Here is a 22,101-nt window from a genome sequence, read left to right as displayed (position 1 = left end):
CTTTAACCCCTAATATTATTAAACAAAAAAATAATTTAATTAAAATGTATAGTAATCACTAGTTACATAAGAATTATGATTGTATACTGACAAAATATGCATTATTTTTTATCTAAAATAAATTATATTACTATTATTAGGAAAATATTTCATAAGCGACTGGGGAAGATTGAAAAGTGTTAGGCCCGACACTCGCTGATGGCACGGGGCGGAAGGGCTTACGACTATGACATTAAAGCTGCAATTTTAATGACAATGATCGTAGTTGCAAAATGAAGCTGCGGCCTTAGAATAATAACGCGTAGAAACCTAGTCCGCACACGCTAAGTGAGGCAAACTGAAGCGCGCCCAATGGGCCTACACGAGCGGGCGGGCCTTCAGTGCTCAAGGTCAACTTGCACCGCGAACAGATCAAGAATTTTAGCTAAAAATGACGAAATGTGCGGTAAATGAGTGTAAAAATACGTCAGACAAACATAAAATAGATACAAACATCACATTCCACAAGGAAGTAACGCGTTTCAACTTGTATTTTTATATAAATATTCACTAAAACCGAAAATTTACCTACTACTAACACTAGCCTACATGAATTTGATTTTTGCCTCACTTGTGACAGTTCATTTGATATGAAACTATCATTCCATGCCATTATGCATTGACTTTGTCAATGATTCTATGCGTTATTATTCTAAGGCTGCGGCACGCTTAGGGATGTCAAGCCGGCAGTCTCTGGAATGCCTCGGCAGCCTTCGGGATGCTTCGGCAGCCAACCACTTGACAGTCGGGCGCGCGAATGACATGCTATCACGGATTTATATACTTCATAAACTGGATCGCTCACTTCAATATACCAATATTACAAATTTACACCTTATTGGGTTATGTTAAGGTGGGTTTTAAGTAAAAGTGAAAAACCGAGTCACGTGAGACAGCTCGAAATAGTGGTCTGTCCTTGGCTAACAAGTTGCCAACGCTAAATCTTCTTAGGTAGTGTCTAGTCTAACAACTTTTTAAAATTTTTGATATACGTATATATTTGCTTAAAGGTATTAGGGATGCTTTTACTGTAATAATACAAAATAGTTATTTTTGATCCGCACTTGTATCAAATGTAGTTATCATTATTCACGAGTCTCGAGTGAAATGACAAATTCGCACGTGTATTTTTAATACATATGCGAAAAAACTACATTGAACAAAAACAAAAGAAAATGAAAAAGGCGGGAATGTAAATGAAAAAAAAGTTTGTACTTTTTTGTGGCCGTTTTTTTTCAATATGGCAACTGTTGCCAGTATTCAGTTACATTAAAATTACTATTTTTGGGCGCGGCGTGCAGCGGTCTCGCGTCATTCTCACCTCCGGTCATTGTTAATACTCAATCAGCCATCTTTAAGGAAAATATTTTGGTATTTTTAAATGTAACCCGTTGTTTTATAAAACACCTATGCAATATATACAAATATTTGTAAATAAATATAAGTTTTAATGACGAATGGCTTACGTCACAAAGCACATAAATATTAAATAAATATTTCTATAAATAATTCTAACAAATATAACTTGAAACAACAGTAAATTTGAAAAAAATTGAAAAAGTAAAAAGCACTAGTGCGAAAAATCCAATTTTCGGCACGATTTGTAAGTACGACAAATACGACGCTTTGAGCAACTGCATTAAAAAATATATATATATATATATCAACAATGAAACCTTTTATAAAGTAGCACATCAAATAAGTATACCAATTTATATTATGAAATAATATTTGTACTTTGGCATCCATAAGCGATCACATTTTCTGTAAAAACTAAAAACTAAAAAAACACCCTATTAGAAAGAGACGCATTACTACTTTGAAGCTTCTCACTCGGCTCGTTTTATTAATTTAGTACGCGGTCCAGTTTAATATACAAGTCCGTGCACCTTAGTGATAGTTTTTAATATTTCATTCCGCAGCCAGAAGTAAACCGTTTCCGCGTCAAATCACGCGTGCATAAAGGTGATAAATTCATCACTGTAGGCATCCGGTTCCCCGAGCAGTGGTCTGACTTCTTCTACAGCACTTTTTACGCCGTGTTCGCAAAGGGAGGAAGAAGGAGCAGCACTAAGACTATCAAGTTCTTGATTATACGTAAGTGATTTCATAGACTTCACACAGATCTCGCTACATCAAAACCAAAAACAAACATCTGCAACAAGCACATAGAAAAATTCATAAAGTTTGCTGGTTTGTCCCGTAGCTCTGTTAGGAGAGCGTCAGACACGCTTCCGCTGGTTCGAATTCTGCCGGATCGAAGGAATATTTCTTAAGGCGGCTTCCCACGGCCCGAGGCCGCCCGGACTGGACCGTGGGCACGCACCATTAGTGTTCGATCTTTGCATTAATAAATATAAAAAACAAGTGGAGTAATTTCACAAAATAATTTAACATCATTTATTTATTTATTTATCGAAGAAAACCAACGGCGTATACAAAGAAAAATGTGTACAGAATGCTTAAACTAAAAGTAAGGCTAATAACAGGTTTCCCTAGTTTGAAACATACCGAGGAAAACAATGTAATTCAGTAACTTACGAGCATGTATAGTAGAACCTTAAGTATTTGACTGAATTAAGTTTAGATCTTAAATATTTTAAGTAAATTAAGTACTTTAATAATTAACCTTCAGTATTTTAAGTTGCGAAAATCATAATAGAAAAATAAGTTATAAATTAGATACATTAAATACATTACATATGTACAACTCGTAGCTATCATAAAGAAAACAGAAAACAGAAAATGACCCATTGAGCATACTTTCATTATTAATGCCATATACAGACTCTCACTATGTAAAGATATTTCCTTATATAATATATAATTGACTTATATACCCACGCATAAACAAATCGTAACGAATTCTTTACTTGATGTTTGTTAAGATCATAGTAGTAAAACATTGTGATATTCAATAAACTTAATTATGTACTTATTTGTTATTTTTTTATTGACCACAGCCGACGTAAATGAGGAGTAATATTTTTTCTTCTCTTCTTAAAGTGCCTCTCCACTACTGGAGGTTGGGCATCAATATGGCAAATTTGTCCTTGCCCAAGACCAAACGAAACAATTGTTCTGCGCTCGTGTCGTGACTTCGGTTGTTGCGTAACCATGACTTTACGTCTTCTCTTGCCTTCAACCTTTCCAATCATTATATATTGAAGCAGTGTCTATCGTGTCGAAGCACGTGACCGAGATATGTTATTTTGCGCTTCTTAATGGTCTGCATCAGTTGGCATGAATTGTCAATGCGCAGGAGTATTGACTCGTTCTTGACTTTCTACATCCAGCTGCTACGAAGCATGAGACGTTATCACCACATCTCGAAAGCATCGAGACGCTATTTGGTTTCTTCTCTCATGGTCCATGCATCGCTGCCGTACATAACAAATGGCCAGATATAACCGTGGAGGATGCGCATTCTAAATTGTATGCAAAGTTTTCGGCAGCCATCGAGTATAGGTATAACCAGAAATAGAGACAAAATGTTATTTAATTCGTTTGAAAACTATTTTGTCAAATCATTACGGTGACAACTGCGCTCCGATTGGCCAGCCCGAATTCGAAACAATTGACGGGTGTCGTCAATTGTTTCACTTCAAATAGACCAGTTTAACTTGAGCTTTGCTATAATGGACGAAAATTGAAAAATTACATACTTAGTATTCAATTATCGATGAAATGTGATTCCGTTTGTTTTGTAATTAGAATATGTTTTGCTGTTTTTCCTACACCACCGAACGGGACAGCCCTCCAGTTAGAGATGTTATCTTTATTACAATAAAGACAGAATATTTTTGGAATAATACGAAGACGCACACACAAGTCAGGTGTTGGCGCTGTACTATTTCAGGTTTCTAATTTGTGATTTCAGTGCAAACGAGAGTTGATATTTACAAATGATATAAGGCCCATTTGCCTGATGAGTTGCCAGGAATGAATGGCCCTTATTTTATCTCTATTTCTGGTTATATACTCGATGACTGCCTCCTTGGCCCAACTGACGCGCTGTTCACACGAAGTCACCTTTTTGGTTTGATATACACGCAGCCGATACGATATTGGCACCGAATCGACTGCCGTTTTGCTGCTGAAATCGCGTTTGGATACTTCAAATCCACACAGAGAGTTGCACTGTTCAGGTACCTGAGTCATGTTGTGAGGGAGCGCAGAGAACTGTCGGTTCGAGGCAATATGTTGGCTCATAGATTCACGCAGTTTAGCTTGGACCAACTTTATACTGAGATAGTTTTATTAAAAAAATAAGGAAACTTACTCGTGTAAGTTTCGAGTCGCCTATTATTGTATCTCATACTTTCCATCTATTCTGAAACATTGAGCTGATATTCTTTTTTACCAGTGCCAGCAACAGCGTTCGTGCAAGTACAGAAACTCATGCTCGCATCCAAAAAGGTTAACAGCACGTCGGTTCCATATCGTTGCCCAAGATGTCACTTGCAAGGAATCATGGTCAGACCTCCGGATGGCTTCGTTCGTAACGTCGACCCCTCAAAGTATAAATTAAAGGACGTAATTGACAGGTGAGTTATAAGTTAGGCAGATGAGGGAGACGTGTGACATATTACGTGGGGAAGTTTGACAGATGAGTGTAAACCAATTTAAGTCATTTAACACCACATTACAATAAATGCAGAAGAAGTGGTTAGTTAGCATCCGACGCGTGTCAACAGTAGGTCTCGAAAGACCTACTTGAGCTCAGTCCTCCAGTTTCGCTTTGTATGGTATGGTTGTTTCATTCTTACGCGCAAATTCTCTAAAATCGCAGAAAAATGCCCTATTGTGCTGTTTTGGAATGCAAAAATTATAGCCGCACCAAAAATATTATTATTATTAGTAAGTCTTATTTTAATAAATTTTCTGTTTGTCGAATTGATTCAGATGTTAATCGTTCGTCGTAGTTCAGCTACTGGCCGCAAGATGCCAGCACGTTGAATAAAATTTCAATATAAAATCAAAACGAAAAAGAAATTAAATAATCATGAGTTGTTGTCGACAATTTTATCGATAGATTGTTAAATTAGGTAAAATTTTGCCAAACATTTCTGGATTGTGGTAAAGACGTTTTAATGAATGAGTAATTGTGTTATTGCAGTCTTTATTCCTATTTTGACAGTTGGTCTATTATTATTATTATTATAAATTTTATATAATATTACTTGTAATTTTTAGGAGTGGAAAACCGTAAGTATATTTTTGTTTTACATTTAGTAGAGGCGAAGCTGCAAAACCTGGAACACCGCTGCAAAGTTTCCTGCTTATCAATATTCTACAGGATAATTATATCACGGAGAACTCGTGACCAGACCAAACCAGTAACTATCAAGATATTTTTTGTTTTTGATCACTATCATGTTATTCAGTATTCCAATGACATATTCAAGATAATAAATTAAACCATTTTTTTACTTCTCGACAAATGTAATTCCACAAAATTTTGAATTCGGGTTTTTTTAAATATATAAGATCTGAGAGAGATAGAGAGGGCAGAGGTAATTAATTAACATTTTATTTTCAGGCGACAAGTGTTAGAAATTCAATTGTGGTTCCTCAAGCCGGTAGACTACGGCGATTTTTATGCTCTCATACAAAACGCTGATGGAGTCGAAGAAAGAGTCAAATTGCTATCTCTGCAAAGTAAGTTTCACAATAATCGGCATTTTGCAGTTGGCCCCAGTCAATAGGTGAGCTGAACAACCTCAATGTTGGGGCCGCACTTGTGTCTATCGTCACCATCGAGTATATAACCAGAAATAGAGACGAAATATCATTTAATTTATTTGAAAACTATTCTGCCAAATCATTACTGTGACAACTGCACTCCGACTGGCCAGCCCGAATTCGGAACAATTGACGGGTGCCGTCAATTTATTCACTTCAATACGACCAGTGAGCTTAGCTATAATGGGCGAAAATTTAAAAATTACACATTTAATTACCTATGAAATGCCAAACGATTCCGTTTGTATTGTAATTAGATGTTTTGCTGTTTTTCCCACGCCACCGCTTGGAACAGCACCCCATTGACAGAGATATTATCTTTATTACAATAAATACAGAATATTTTTGGGATATACGGAGACGTACATACAGGTCAGTTGTTGGCGCTGTACTATTTCAGTGCAAGCGAAAGTTGATATTTAAAAGTGATATAAGGCCCATTTGCCTGATGAGTTGCCAGGGATGGATGGCCCTTACTTCGTCTCTATTTCTGGTTATATATTCGATGATCATCACGAAGCAATGATCGATAAACACTTTGTCACATGGGTCTCGCGTAATTAAATATAAGGTTCGGTTCACATAAATTTTATTATAGAAATATAGAAAGGGAAGGTACAGGAAGGAAAAGAACAGGTAAGGTAAAGGCTGTAACAAAACATACCTAATGATATAAAAACAGATACAATCGTATAAAAACACTGTCTACTTAAATTAAATACAGGTTATGGTAAAAAGGAACTTACCCTAAAAAGGCCTGTATTTTCTACAAATATTACGCTTTACAAGTTAGGTTACTTGATTTAACTGGTCAGAAGGTTATGTGAAGTCGAGCTCGTGTGCTCGTTTTGGAAATTCACTAGGGCGACGGAAAGAAGAAAAATAAGTGCGATGAAGAAGAAAAGGAATTTAAGAACGATTCAAAATTCCAAAGTAGGTGGCGAGGAACCAAAGAAAAGTGTGATAAATAGGTGGGATGACATTGTGACAGCTTTATTCACGAATATGACTCAAATACAGATTGAATACAATAGGAAAAATAAAACATTTTTGTCACAGCAGTGAAGTTGATAACGACTTCACGCATTAACTGCATGCAATCGAAACTCGACTACATGCAGTTGAGACTTCGACTTGAAAAGGTTATAAACCCTAATGAGCCGTGATCAGATTCACGGCAATAAAATAAGAAAACTTCAGGTCCACAGAAATTTATTGTAAAGTTATTTGTGAAGGAAAGTAAACAAGAAAAGGTAGGTATATAAAAACAGGTACAACAGTATAAAACACTCCCGACCTTAAATACTAAACGTAGACAGACATTTATATATTACATATATTATATTACAGATTAGTATTAAAATTGGCACATGATTAGCAATAGTTATTACAGATTGGTATTAAAACTGGTAAAAGAATCAAAATCAGACGCAAATAAAATTAGAGCTACTGTTCGCTGGAACGATTGAGCAGGGAATGGCGATGGAACGAAACAAAATCAGAATGGCGAGGCAAAGGAATTACAGAACGATTCAAAATTTAAAAACAAGTGGCTAGGGACCGAAGAAAAGGTCGATGACGATGTAAGGAGGTCACATCGTCATAAACTTCAAGCATCAATGTGAACGGTGGTCCGAGAATCTAAAGTAGTAATTGACATTCTTGCGAGGATATATAATTACTTTTTTGCGTCTGAAACAACTTTTTTTTAGTAATGAAAAATGGTAATAATTATGTGAAGAATTAATCAACATAATGGTAAAACAGCAAAATACTCAAATAACTTCGGCTAGTTCAATTTTCAATACAATGATCAATTTAAAATTTTTAACGCTGAACCTTATTCCAGCACCTGGTAAGTACACAGTCACAAAAGTAAATTTTAAAGAGATTGAAATAAGGGATGAAAATTTGCACGGAGAACCAATAAAATTATGAAAATTATAGTACAGTACGCTATTTGAACTACTTATTCCACGCAGAGGAAGTCTGAGAAGCGAAATCACCAGCTAGTAATAAATAAATGTTTTTTTTTATTATTTAAGCTTTTCACAAATGCCGTTTTTTGGTGTCCATACTTTTCAAAAATAATAATTTTGTCTATCTTTCTGGACTCAGTCGGTTACGACTTGTGTTGGGTTATGGAAAATTTCCATTTTGAAAAAATCATATTTTTCAGAAAAATAAATAACCTGATATTTTTCCATTATTTTTCCTATAATTTTCCATCATAATTATCAAAACTTGAAGGTACTGTACAAAACCGATGGAGTCACTATGAAGGTTTTTTCGCTGTTGCGAAATCATCATAGATCTCTTTTTTCTTTTATGGCTTTTAGAAAAAGGAAAAAGAAAGTTTATTTTATAATTCCACGATATATAAATATTTAAAAGATATTTCTAAACGTAGAACATATGAGCCTTCGAAATTATATTTTTCGAATCTTTCAAATTTGTTCAATTTATCCGGAATTTTTCGGAAAATTACGCAACAGTAGCAGCGACTGTCATTTAAAGTGACATGCCAATTTAAAATTGCCATTTAAAAAGACGTTCAGATGGCACACAAGTCGCGACAATCGCCTAATATCGTAGACTTTATTGTGTGTACTTAGACATTGTCACACTACTTTTCTTGTGTACCAATATAAAATAATAATATAATACTAATAAATATAATAAAAATTCATTATACATTAAATAGCATTAGCCTTACGATGCAGTAGGGATTTCGAAAGATACTGTTTTGTTTAAATTGTGAATATGATTTAAACAATTCAATTTGACTTAATATAGAATCGATTTGCATAAAATAACCAATTTATAATAAATAACTAATTTACTAACCAATTTATGGATCACGTTGTCCGAAATAAAGAAATAAAGATGTAAATAAATAAACAAAATTCGCAGTTCAATGAAGTCAGGAATCGATACAAAAAACCGCTCGATCGCATAAGCTTGAATCGATCTTCATAAACATCGAATCGGAGCGTCATAAATCGAAATGTAAATTCTAGAAAAGTCCAAGAAAAGAAGTACATACATGGGTATGAAATTAGTTGTCAACAAGCTGGACAGAGTTCACAAACAAGACCTTTGATTTCGAGTATCTAATAGATATTACCCCTTAAATATTATAAGTGCTAATTAGATTTGTTTTTTTCATATATATTAATGATTTTGTGTTCTCTATTCCAGAAAAGGGTAATTATTATTAGCTTTCGCACAAAATAATTAATTTTAAAAGTTAAAAAATTAATGATAATTTTGATTTCTTCTCAGATACCGGTAAGTTATTATTTCAAATATAATAAAAATATTTTTGCTGCTTATTCTTTTCAATATTATTAATTTTTGTTTTCTATACATACAACTTTACAGAAAAGCGTAAGTATGATTTTTAATATTATTCATTGCAAAAGCCATATAGTCCACTAAATTTGAAATTTGCGTAACTTTTTTTTTTTTTTTTTTTTTATTCTTCAGCGCAATCTCAGACTATTAAAATATAATTTGTAGACCCTTTTTTAGTCACAAAGTAAAGGTATAATCATACATTATCATATAAATATTCTATTAATTCTGTCTGTTTTTTGTGCCTATTCAAAGTTCACATCATTGGCGTTTTTTCGAGATTTACGAATTTAGCTGACGATATGATGTTGCGTGAGTGGTGGCTAAAGGTACTAGAGTTTAAAAATAATATTAGAAATCAAAATGCTTAGCCAGCATGATAGGAAGAAAACATGGTTATAACAAGATCCATCAATGAATGTTTTGCAAACTTTATAATAAAATTGGCTAAGTAGGTATTAAGTACTTCTACATAACCCAATTACCTATTTAAATTCGAATTACGCAACCAGGCCGTGGGCAAAGCTTGCTTAAAATAACGAGTATTGCCAGGAAAATATTCTTAACAATACAATAATTAATTATTGCCACAATTACACTTTTTCACCACAATCACATATTACCAAGAAACAGACAATAAACGATACGCCATACATGTCAGGGGGCAAACGGAGGGGTCTCAGCTTGCAACGGCTGTTGTCGTAGGCAGCGCTGTTTTTCAGCCACTTCGATGTTTTTTTTTATAACATCATATATGTATATTTTATCTTAGGCGGGTATTAAATGCAACGACGGCCTAAAACAATTATACAAAATTTGAAAACTGTGATTCATTATTATAATTTTTTTTTTATAATATATGAAGATAAAATAAAAATAAAAGAAGAAAATAAAATAAGAATTAAAAATTAGAAAAATAAGAAATTACTAACGAGGGTCTATTAGAAGCGCAAAACCGAAGGCGAAGTTGAGGGCTTTAATAAATCGAGTTTTGTATTTTTTTACCGTCCGTTGTACATACAATGTTTTTCCTCACATTTGCATGTAAATAAATACAATGTTTATTTCTTGTAATGAATAAATTTATGGTTCACAACACAACAATTATGAATTTTGCAATTGGCGGGTATTTTGATTTTTCTTATCAATAGATATCCAGCTGGATATTCTACCATAGATAATACAACTTGAACTAAACTGTTGTAAAAAGTAAAGATGCATACAGCCTTGATGAATTGTAAAAAAAATGATAAATTAATATACAGAAAACAATTAAAATCAATTATAAAAAATCTTATAAACAGGTATTTATGTAGATTGTGGCTAAATTGCAATAAAATTTCTGTTTAGAGAACATTTTAAGCGAATGTTTTAATTTTGATAAAAACTCCTTACTGACCATGGCTGTAACAGGAAGAAAAAAGGCCCGAGAGTTTTATTTAGGGCATTATAGTCAAGTTAGCCGCTATGCAATCACACTATTTACGAGCAAGTTTGATGAGAAACAAAATAATACACTTTTACACCTGCCATTTTTGTATTAAACATTCTATATCGGCTTTGGCTATATTACGTTACACAATTGACATCAAATTCATTAATCTATATACAATTTCGTTACAAAAATGCTAATGCTATTCCCTTCCGCAGCGCTGTAAGTTGAATCACGTTATTGCGATTAATAATTATAATAAATTAATTATTTCAGAGATAAAACTAAAAGCATCCACTCAAAGTTTGCGCCTCGGTGAAAATTTCGACAAGTCCGTTACATTCGAATGCCAGGAGTGCGAACTTACAGATGTCACTTGCAACGGACACAGTGCTATAGAAGCCGGCAAAGTCGTTGTAGTTGCTGTTTCCAAGACTATTCAGTTCCACTTTCCAAGGTTAAAAGTTTATTTGGCACGTTGCTATTTAGAAATATAGTAGTTTATGTGACTTACATAACGACAGGCATTAAAATACGTGTGTGTTGTTGTTGTATCATATTGTTGTATCATGTTATATCATAAAAACATCACACGACTGATTCAATTCCAAATTATGTACAGTTACATACACTGCTTTATTTACAAACATATTATAAGCTCTCTGTGATGTGTTCAGGAACCGCATGTTACGACTGGCGAAATAGCGGTAAATAAAAACTTGTCTCACGCATGTTACATAACCGTAGTTTTTATTTAATTCATAGACAAACTAGAGCCGGCCCCAACTATCATATCGTTCGAAATCAAGTAGCGTGTGTTTAATATGCGTCATTACAAGCTTGCAAAACGAGATGGATAGTGTGAAATTTTGTATATATATGATATTTTGTACTATTTCGCGACTGACAAATATTACAATACATAAATTAACTAAATGCCACAACAATAATACTTAACGAATCAATGTGAATAATTTAAAACTTTAAATTTATGTTCACACAATTAGTCAAATAGCGAAATATGAGCAATACATCTGCGTTCGCCATCTTGAATGTTTGACAACCGACTAAATGATGTGCAGCGTCTTCACCGCACATCTGTGAAACACAGTGTGTGCATGGAATGCCACACCTAGTAAGCTAGTACATAGATATCGTTGATAGCAGAAGAGCTCTTGTGAAAGAGTTTGTTCAGGGAAGTACTGTCATCTTTACCTATTTCTGGCGCCAAGCAGTAATTGTGAGCATTACTGCGTTCCTTGTTAGTAGGATAAGGGTACTGGTGAAATTGAAGGTGCATGGGACTTGGCAACTTATGTCTCAGGGTGACGGGTGCAGTGGCAATGCTCGTCATAACTTTGTGATTTAAAGTTCTGTTATGGACAGGCGTGTAGCTTATCATCAGGCGACGACGCGTCCCGTTACTTGATACTATAAAAAAAAACCTTAAAAACAAGCTGGAATAATTTATAAACCTTCCAGAAACAGATTGTAAGCCGAGAAAAAGCAGCTCAGCTGTTGTTTTTTTTTAATGTAACTTCCATAAAATTCCAGAAGAATCAAGATACATTGATTGATTATTTTGGTAAATGTCACAAAATCATTGAAATAATATTTTATTTTTTATATTATCTTATATATTATATATCTTTTATATTATATATTTTAATAATAGTATAGTAATGCTAACATTACTGCTTGGCGGCAGAAATAGGTAAGGTGGCAGTACTTCCCTGGACGAATTCTTTCACAAGGAGCTCTACTAAAGGTCATGACTAGAACACCCGCAATGAATATGAGCATCGATTAATGCGGATGCTGATGTGGATGCGGAAATTTTAATTATGCCGATTATCCGTGGATGCGGATCCGGATACGGATGCTGATATTTGGAACAACCCTGGACTGTACGGGCACCCAACTTGTGTATTATTTTGTTGTTTTAGTGATTGTGATTTAATTTATTTCTGTCCACAGATTTGAAAATAACGATGCATGCGTATATTCAGGTTTATTCGTGATTGGTGACAGCCTTATAAACAAAGTAATTATGGTAACAGAGGGTATGTATTCTAGTTTTTTAAGTAACCTTTTTTTATTGACTTAGGGTGGGGACGGACGCGGCTTTGTCATCCATTGGATAAGGGTTCGCGGGTTGGTTGGCATACCAAGTATTCCCAGCATGCCATTAACGATGGAGGGCGAACGGTAAAGTCCCTCAAAGGTGGGCCCATAGTGGCGTACAAGCGCAAGCGGGGCCGTGGATCGTAAATGACGTGGCCATGCGGGGTATGCGAATATACGGGTTTTTACTGAATGGGAGTCCCACATGACCACCGCGATTCCCCATTTATTGGCCAAGTTTTATGAAATCGGTTACCGAAAATTGCGCGAGATCAGATTCATCCCCTAGTTTGCCACCTTTAGAGGTGGAATATTTTCCTCAAAATTAATTTTGAACAAAAAAAAGAATTATCAAAATGGGTTCACAAATCGCGTTACATACATAAAAAAATACTGTCAAATTGAGAACCTCCTCCTTTTTTAAAGTAGGTTAAAAATATATGAATATCATGGTAGTCAACAGTTTTTTTGTATTTGCATGTATTTTTTTACTTAGGATTGATTCATATCGCGTAGACGCTACGCGACGCAGCGTGGGCTGCATTCAAGCGAGCAATGCAACGTAAACTTTATCTTCAACAAAAAAGGCAACATTTCATTAAACAAACAAATGAAAACGAAAATGCTGTAAGCGACGGCTGGCTGCAGAGAGCTGCGGTAGGCGCACTTTATAAAATGCAATATACTATAGAACATATTCACCACTAAATAAAGTATACATTTCTTCAAAAAAGGCGCTGCGTCGCCTACGGTAGGTTACGGTTGGCGACGTCGCTAACCGTCGGAGACTTGTTTCGCCTTCAGCAATGCAAAGTGTAACTTAGCTTCACAACAATAAGGTATATGTCTTCGAAAGGCATATTGCGTGGTAGATGCAATGTAGTATAGAATTTCATATTTACTAAACAAAGTCCATATTTCTTTGAAAGCAAAGCAAAAAGCAGGGCAGCGTCGCGCTGCGACGTCTCCCGCGGCCTCTACTGTGGTCGTGTTTAAACAATTTGTACATTATACATACAAATAATATTGCAAGGATGAGAAAGTCCCGGGTTTCATTACCGGTAGAACCAATTTCGGAAATGTACTTTTCTAAAGTGTTTTTGGCTTAGGTGTTCTGTAGCTCTTGGTGGGGTCAGGCGAACTTTGTAGCTCTTGGTTCCGGGTTTGACTCCCGGTAGAACCAATTTGAAAATGAACTTTTTCTAAAGTGTTTTGTGCCAGTGCCCGTAGCATGACGCCGCAATAAACCCATAATAGCCACATTTAGCTGTCAAATTAAATTGATAAAGCTGCTATTTTTATTTTTCACTATAGCGAATATGGCGAGTACCGTGACGTCACATTTTTGATGCACAGCGCGCGCCTCGATCAATGACCGCGAAACAATATCGCAGTGTCAAACATGGTCACAGCTGATTTTAAAACATTTTGGCAGTACTGCACGGTAATTTTATCAACGTAAAAATTGAGCGCAACAAACGAAATAAACGAAACAATAAAAAGAAACAGCATACGTAATATGACAGCATATCACATGCAATATGTGATAAACATCCCCGTGACATACACTCCATAAAGCTATGTTGCATTTATTAAAATTTTATTTTTTGATAATGAACGATTTTTTGTTTCATCATTACGATCGATTAAAAGCATCAACGATGCAATTAAAAGGATTACAATTTTCCCGGCCATGATTAAATGACAAAGATAAGCTATACACGCAATTTCACATATCCTAGTTCTTCGAAATGTATAACAAGCGTTTATTATCAAACGAACAAACAAAAGAACGAATGGTGCTAGTGCGGTATTTTACCGATTCAGTACTCACAATAAAAAATAAATTGTAATAATGACAACATCGTTATTGGAACTTTTGGGTTACAACTGCTTCACGTGAGACTGAGTATATGGAACTACTAGAAATAAACCGCTGTATCGACTGCATTATATATGCCAGAGGGAGGCTTACCACATACCGTATGCGATATACCGCCATGCTACACATGCTGGTTTCAAACAAGGGAACTCTCTATACTCCTTATGAACACCAGAACAATGAAATCCAAACAGGGGCATTACCAGAATATCTAGGCCAAAACCACTTCAGAAAAGCTCATTTTCCAAATTGGTTCTACCGGGAATCGAACCCGGAACCAAGAGTTACGGAATTCACTCCGCGGCACTACTCAGAACACCTAGGCTAATACCATTTAAAAAAAAATGTTCAAAATTAGTTCTACCGGGAACCGAGGCCGGAACCAAGAGCTACGGAACTCACTCCGCGGCATTACCCAGAGCACCTATGCCAAAACTACGTTAGAAAAGTAGATTTCCAAAATTGGTTCTACCGGTAATGAAACCCGGCCTTCTCATCCATGCAATATTATTTGCATGTATATTCTACAGATAGCTTAAACACGACCACACATCCATAAAGTAGATACAGCAAGAGGTCGAGCTTCGCCGGGCGCACTTTATAATATGCATTATAATATAGAACATTCTGTCTACTAAATAAAGTATGAATTGCTTCTATCAAAAGAGATTTTGCTTGGCTTTCATAGAAATATCGACTTTGATTAGTTTATTTTATATGTAATATTATGTATAATATTATATACTACATTGCATCTACTACGTAATCTGGATTTCAAAGGAATATACCTTATTGTTGAGAACCTAAGTTACACTTTGTATTGTCAGAGGCGAGACAAGGGGGCGGAGTCGTGAAGCACGACACGTCACGCGGGTTTACTATTTTGTTTTTTGTTGTTTGAAGAAATGTAAAAAGAAATGTTTCCTTATGCTGTTGAGGATAAAGTTTATGTTACCATTGCTCGCCTGAATGCAGCCCGCGCCGCGTCGCGTAGCGTCTACGCGATATGAATCAAGCCTTATAACAACTTTTAGACGATTTTTTTGTTTTTTAGCCGACCGTAAGTTGAACTTAATTAAAATTGAAATCAAAACTAAACTAAATCATGAATTAAGCTAAAATTCAATTGGACAGAGAATTAATGAACGATTGACATTGATTTACCTTACAAACATTTAGATTACATTTATATTAAATATGGGCTGGTTTCACAGCTGTCGTACGGTCCGTACGGACTGTCCGCCTGCGGGCCATTCGCAAACGTAGAATTCGCAGTGATCTGAATCTGCGTTCATTGAAGACACTCGCTTACAATGAACACACGGTGGCTTGTACGGAGTTCACGTGGAGCGTGTTCCGTACGGAGCAATACGCGTTGCTGTAAAACGATGTTCTAAAGCCAAACGTTTCTGTGCTCCGCGCGGACGCTCCGCAGATAAATCCGCACTGCTCAGAAACCAACCTTAGCTTTCAGTGGGCTCGCGGAATGGCAAGGGAATTTACTTTCATTTTTATTAATAAAGGATTATATTTTAATACGAAAAGTCCATCACAATATAGCCAGAAATCTTTTTTGACTTAGTATTATATACTAGTTATATACTAGTGTGTTATATACTAGTTATCTTTTTACTGTTTGTGTGAATAGATCATGTTTTAATTTTTTATACTTGTTTTTGTTTTGTTTCGTAATGATTTATTTATTTGTTTTGTTTTTCGTCTGTTTTATTTCTTTTGTGGTGTCATTGTGGTAAACAAAAAATATATTTTCTTTCTTTCTGTTTCTTTTCTTTCTTTTTTGTAGCTCAAACGATAAATAATTAAACTCACCTTTCAGATCCGGGTAAGTGAAAATATAATAATAAAAAAATATTCTTTTGATACACGAATTAATTCCAACCAGGCTTGCTGACAGATTGAGGCCTTTGAATGTATGTGTGGTATCACTCCAGAACAAATGCGAATAGGTTCGGTTCGATGCAGCGTGTAAGGATCTAAGTTTATTAACTATATCTGTAATTAAACATTCATCTAAATTATCACGATTTTGATAAATTAATTGATTTTAAAATCGGGACGTAACCGTTATTTACCTCGACGTTTCGGACGTTGCAACTAGCCGAGACGTCGAAATTAATTTTGCAACGTCTATGGTCTCGACTGTGTAAGTCTTAGAGGATGGAAAAAAGGTGTAAGTCTTAGAGGATGGAAAAAAATAAGTAAGTATTCTAGATGTGTCTAATTTTATTTGCGATTTCCGGCCGGAACTCGTTTACAATACATTGATTTCAACTTTCACGATTTTCCCTTCCCTTCGAGATCATGGACGTTGCAATTCGTCCAAAACTTCGTGGTAAGTAAAATATGTTTCTAAAAATTACAAACATAAATAATAATGATAGAACAATTGGTAAGGGTAGTAGCAATAGAGCTCCTTATGACGCTTCTTTGCTGACCTCGGTTCTTCGATTTGCACTAAGGGTACTGGATGAAGAGGTCCCGGGTTCGATTTCCGGTAGGACCAATTTAGGAAATGAACTTTTTTAATATTACTTCTGGGTCTGGGTCTGGTCTGAAGTGAATTCTGCTGCTCTGGTACTCAAAGTACAGGGAACCCCTAGTTTGAGGCCCAGGTTTGAGTGTAGTTGTCTGGCACATCCAGGGAAGTACTGCCACCATACTTATTTCTGGTGCCAAGCAGTAATGTGCACACAGTTACTGCGTTCGTGTGTGCAAAGTGAAGTTACAGGCACACCGGACTTGTCAACTTATGTCTCAGGGTGACGAGCGTAGTGGCAGTGTCCATTAAGATCTTTGCGATTTAAAACTCTGAATGGCACTCCAACTGCCATGGACAGGCGTGTCGCTTACCACCAGGCGCACGACTTGTTCGTCCCCTTACTTGGAATCATAAAAATGGGATCTGTATACAAGTTGTCAATTCTTTGTGTTTACCAGATCTTAAATTGCCAAAAATCAAGACCGTGCCACCACCTACTATTGGAGAGCCGTTCCAGAAGGGCGTCAAATACGATTGCAAAGATTGTCAAATTAATAAGGTATCGCATATAATTGAATATCATAGATAGATAGATAAACCGTTTGTTTGGATCTATAGACACACATACATAACAGAAAAATATGTAATACAATAAAAAGAAAAATAAACAGCAGAGTCGCAGCACTCCGAACTATGCTTCCGAATCCGAATGCTTAATTTACATTGTAAATTACCTTTGAGAATTCTATGAAAGTATTTTCACTCAATCTCAAGTCACTTTACAGTTACCAGAATTTAACAAGAGATGTCGCTTTATAAATTGTAATGAATATCATGAAGTTTTTATTACCATGACCAATTTTTTTGGGAATTACTCAACTAATTTGTTATTGTTAATGATCTAAAGGTGGAATGTTAATATTATTTGGAGACTCCTCTCTTCCATGTGACCATTGCAAAACAAAGCGAAAAAAAAACTCGAGCCATTTGCTCGTCGTCTCTCGTAAGGAGAGATTGTAATCCACGTGACTTGTGATTAGGTTACAAATACAAAGAACATTTCGGTAATTTATTATAACTGAGTTGAAATATAGTTGTGTAAATTGGTGTTTTGTTTGTTAAAATGATTGAGAATTATTAGCGGATAGACATGGTTTTGAGTGATGTTATGAAAATATCTTTATATTAAGTTAATAAAGTTTTAATTTATTTTGGTTTTCATTGATGTTTACGAGTGCCGTACCCAAGATCGAAATTCATTTGATCGATTATGAATGTTCTGTTACTGGTCGAATAAACGACGTCAAGTTTAATCGAATTTAAAGGAACTTTGTGTTTTTGTGTTATTGATCGCAAACAGTATTTGTCTATGCACGTTTGGTTGAAAGAGCTATTTACCTTGTTTACTTCTGGATCCTAAATACAATATTTGTTGTGGTAGCAAATTAAACATAAGTATTGATGTGAATACAATTCGCATTGTGAGTTGTGGCGCGCCCTAGTTAGAGTGTATGCACACGGGGTATTTTATACGCGCCGACGACACGCGTTATCTGCGCGTATACGCGCCGCAGGCGCGTTGTAGTGTAGCGATTCAAACGCGCACAAACATCGAGTTGCAAGCAAGAATCTTAATACTCCACTGGTGTTTACAGTAGAATTTCGTGTAGTTACTTCATTTCAAAAAGTAACTGAAATTCACAAACAAAACTAAAATTAAAACTATCTTTTATCAAAATGCGCGATGCATACGACTTCCATCGCATTTTTTTTATAATATCAAGTGACGGGACGAGCAAGTCGTGCGCCTGATGTTAAGCTACATACCTGTCCATAACAGTTGCAGTGCAACTCAGAGCTTTAAATCGCAAAGATCTGAGTGGCACTTGTCGGCGCGTATAAAATAAGGCCGTGTGCATAGGTTATAATGCACAAAAATAAATTTTCTTTATATTTATTTTTAAATATTCTAGGTAACTCTGAACGGGTCGCCACTGCCGTCCGTGAAACAAGCAAGACGTCAAGCTGGCAATGTCCATATTACAATCAACATCAACGGGGGCTCCGGAGGCTGCCCCAGTAAGTGAATAAAAACCAAAACGTAGCCCACGTTCAGCTGGAAATAAAGATCAAATCACGTATTTCGTACGAGCTTATAGTCCGTTCCAATCCATTTTAAACAAAAGTAAACAAAACTGTTTGGTTATAATTCTAAAGCAATTACTCAGTAAATCGAATAAGTAACACTTTCAACGTATATTTCGAAGATTTCGACTTGATATCTCATCACTTTTGCCAACAATATTCATTTGAATGGCATCGTCAAAAGGGTTTTTCAAAAGTGTGGTTATTTTTATCTACTTATAATACAAGTATGACTTGTCTATGGTTGCATAGTGCTGTACGAAAAAAAACATTCGGTTCATTCAATTAATATTTTTGTAATCGATTAGTAAATCGAAAATTTCAATCGCAATCGAACGAGTATCTAAATGTAAGGATTTGAAGGAATATTTAAAATTAGGATTTCGGAAATTTTAAATATGCTTTTATAGTTTATGTAACCACTAGTATGACTCTATTAAACAAATAAATTCATTCAATTAATTAGTCGATTTGTAGTTGGCATTACAATTGGCCATCACTAAACTGTCTATGGTCGGATCAGCGACTTGGTTTACCTTTTGTTTAAAATGGATTGAAACGAAGTATATCACCATCGATCCATTTATACGCTCCGCTGCTGGATACGAGTATCATCTCAGGAAACGCTGTAATTAATAGTGCCAGTGGAGGTAAAACTATCATTAATAACCATTAAATTGGGGGGGAGTAGCTGGTAGATGCACAAACGGCCAGGGTGGAGGTGGAGGCGGTGGCGGCGGCGGCGGCGGTGGCGGCGGCGGCGGATATACAGGAGGAGAGGAACGTGGTGGAGAGATTGATCTCGAGGTAACGTTATTTAAAACATGCTTTTTATCTCCTATCCAATCTCATCTGTCACTTAAATTTACAAAACAATGCTCTCGCCTTACAAATGTTATCTTTTACTAAAAGAGACAAATTTCGTAATCACTTTACAAATCGTATCTTTTACTCTAATAGACAAATAAAAAAAAAGCTTAGTTACAAATGTTATCTTTAGTCAGATCAGTATATAGTCAAAATTCGTATTAACCTAATCTAATGATTTGCCATTGGGCGACCACGGCTTTTAGAACTTCATAAATAAGCCTGAGCAGCTGCAATACCTATGTATAAAGCGGTTACATGCGGCTACTTTTAAAGCGATGCAAACGCGATGCAGTAGCGATGCAATCGTGATGCAGTCGCGCGATTACATCGCCCTGCCGTGTCAGACGTATCTCATGTATCTCACGAAACCTAGTTTTGAGAAAACGCTGTTTAAAGTCGTAATTTGTCTTTATTTTACGAAGATTTTATGCAATTATTGAAAAAAAAACGTAAACCTAAAATCTATAGCCAAAAATGCAGCGAGGCAGCTTGTCATCCTGTCCAGGATGAGGCGTTACTTCACACCGGGACAGCCCCGTATCTTCAACATGTGTTTTGATTATAGTGACCCTCCCAATCAATCTTTTGGTTATGCAGGAAGGACACTACAACCTGTGCATGACCGGGACCTTACAAGTTCAGGTCCTGACCCGAGATCAGCCCGTGTACAGGGTTGTTACAGACCGTTGCCACTGACTGAATCCGGCTCTCAAGAGGCTAGTGTCTCGAGTGAGCTGCCCCGGGTGCACGTACAATACCCTCCCTATTTTCCAGATAGGTACCGGAGCTGTTGGCACGCTCACTTCCCGTTGTGCAATACACAACTAACGGTTGCCACCACTAAGCCGTTGACTCTAAAGTCCACTACCAAATAACCTCTGGCGGAGCTGCTATTTTTTTCCAAGATCCAACGCGTTTGGAGGGACAGGAGAAATAGCTCATCCTCTACTAGTTCTCCGGCCTAATATCGGAGAAGTCCGTCGCAGTGTCTTGTGACAATGGTCAGGACATAGCTTTCAACTATACGGGTAACTCACCTCGCCTTAGGCCCTCGTCTACACCGCTACTAAGATGCGCAGATGATGCTTGAGACAGACGCCCCAGCTACACACCACCGAGGCAGACATGTTCGTCTCTGCAGCTACCACAAGACCCGGCGAGACCATTCCCAGTGTCCGGGTGCGTCAGTGACGGTCGTGAAGGCGTATCACTGGCGGAGGGCTTGGCTCGGACACCTGTCGTAGACTGATTTTATCGAGAAGCCCGTAGTCTCCCCGGAACCCCTTATATGTATATCGAGTCAATAAATAGGGACAACACATACTGGGATAGCCCCATATCTTTCTACATTACTTTTGATTATAGTGGCCCTCTCTACCGATCCTTAAGGTGTACGAGAAGGGCACTATAACCTATGCGTGCACAGGAACTTATTTAGTTCAGGTTCTGATCCCATATTAGCTAGTGTACAGGGTTGTCATAGATTGTTACTGACTTCATTCGGTTCCCAAATGGCTAGTGCCTCGAGGAGCACACACGGCGACAGTTGCTTCAGCTGTACCAAGGGAGAGTTCGGTCGTGTATTGAATGCCACCTGTGAGATGATTCTGCTAAATACCAACCTTGGATTTAGTTGAAAAGCGTGTCAAGAGGCTTATCTATGTGTGACTGGGAAGAGGCTTGTGGATGCCTCGATTTGGTAGATGACAAACTGCAGAGCATTGGCCACCGCCGTAAAGTTGCCTTCTTATCGGTTTTCTAAAGGATATATCACGAAGAGAATTGGATGGAATGGCATATTTAATTCTGCCTCCCACTTTCCATCGTCAGGGGACTATATAGTTAGCGAAGCATTAGCGAGACGAAGCGTTACGCTTCCACGTTTTTATGGCAAACGGCTAAGAAGCTGAATTCTTTGCTTGCAGACTTATTCCCTGAACGCTGTAACTTGAGCCTTTTCAAGGTGTTTATGCTTCATCGACGACCTCGTCTTTATTTTTCATCCAG

The 22,101-nt window shown here is 36.5% G+C and overlaps 1 protein-coding gene across 1 annotated transcript in view; it reads left to right on the top strand.

Moving 5' to 3' along the window:
- Positions 1-22,101, top strand: part of LOC113234461 — a 58,717-nt gene that overhangs the window by 30,173 nt on the left and 6,443 nt on the right. Inside the window, exons 16-30 of the mRNA XM_026469777.1 lie at positions 1,962-2,136; positions 4,406-4,586; positions 5,236-5,247; positions 5,582-5,700; positions 7,634-7,639; positions 8,986-8,991; positions 9,070-9,075; positions 9,169-9,174; positions 10,850-11,030; positions 12,551-12,636; positions 15,634-15,639; positions 16,417-16,422; positions 17,538-17,638; positions 19,053-19,158; positions 19,916-20,031. Coding sequence (XP_026325562.1) covers positions 1,962-2,136; positions 4,406-4,586; positions 5,236-5,247; positions 5,582-5,700; positions 7,634-7,639; positions 8,986-8,991; positions 9,070-9,075; positions 9,169-9,174; positions 10,850-11,030; positions 12,551-12,636; positions 15,634-15,639; positions 16,417-16,422; positions 17,538-17,638; positions 19,053-19,158; positions 19,916-20,031 — 1,113 coding nt within the window. The remainder of the gene's footprint in view (positions 1-1,961; positions 2,137-4,405; positions 4,587-5,235; positions 5,248-5,581; positions 5,701-7,633; positions 7,640-8,985; positions 8,992-9,069; positions 9,076-9,168; positions 9,175-10,849; positions 11,031-12,550; positions 12,637-15,633; positions 15,640-16,416; positions 16,423-17,537; positions 17,639-19,052; positions 19,159-19,915; positions 20,032-22,101) is intronic.

Source organism: Hyposmocoma kahamanoa, unplaced genomic scaffold (genome assembly GCF_003589595.1).
Source record: "Hyposmocoma kahamanoa isolate Upper Pololo Valley unplaced genomic scaffold, ASM358959v1 84, whole genome shotgun sequence".
NCBI lineage: Eukaryota > Metazoa > Arthropoda > Insecta > Lepidoptera > Cosmopterigidae > Hyposmocoma > Hyposmocoma kahamanoa.
Note: the sequence above shows the minus strand (reverse complement) of the source record. Positions and strands in the feature narration are given on the sequence as shown.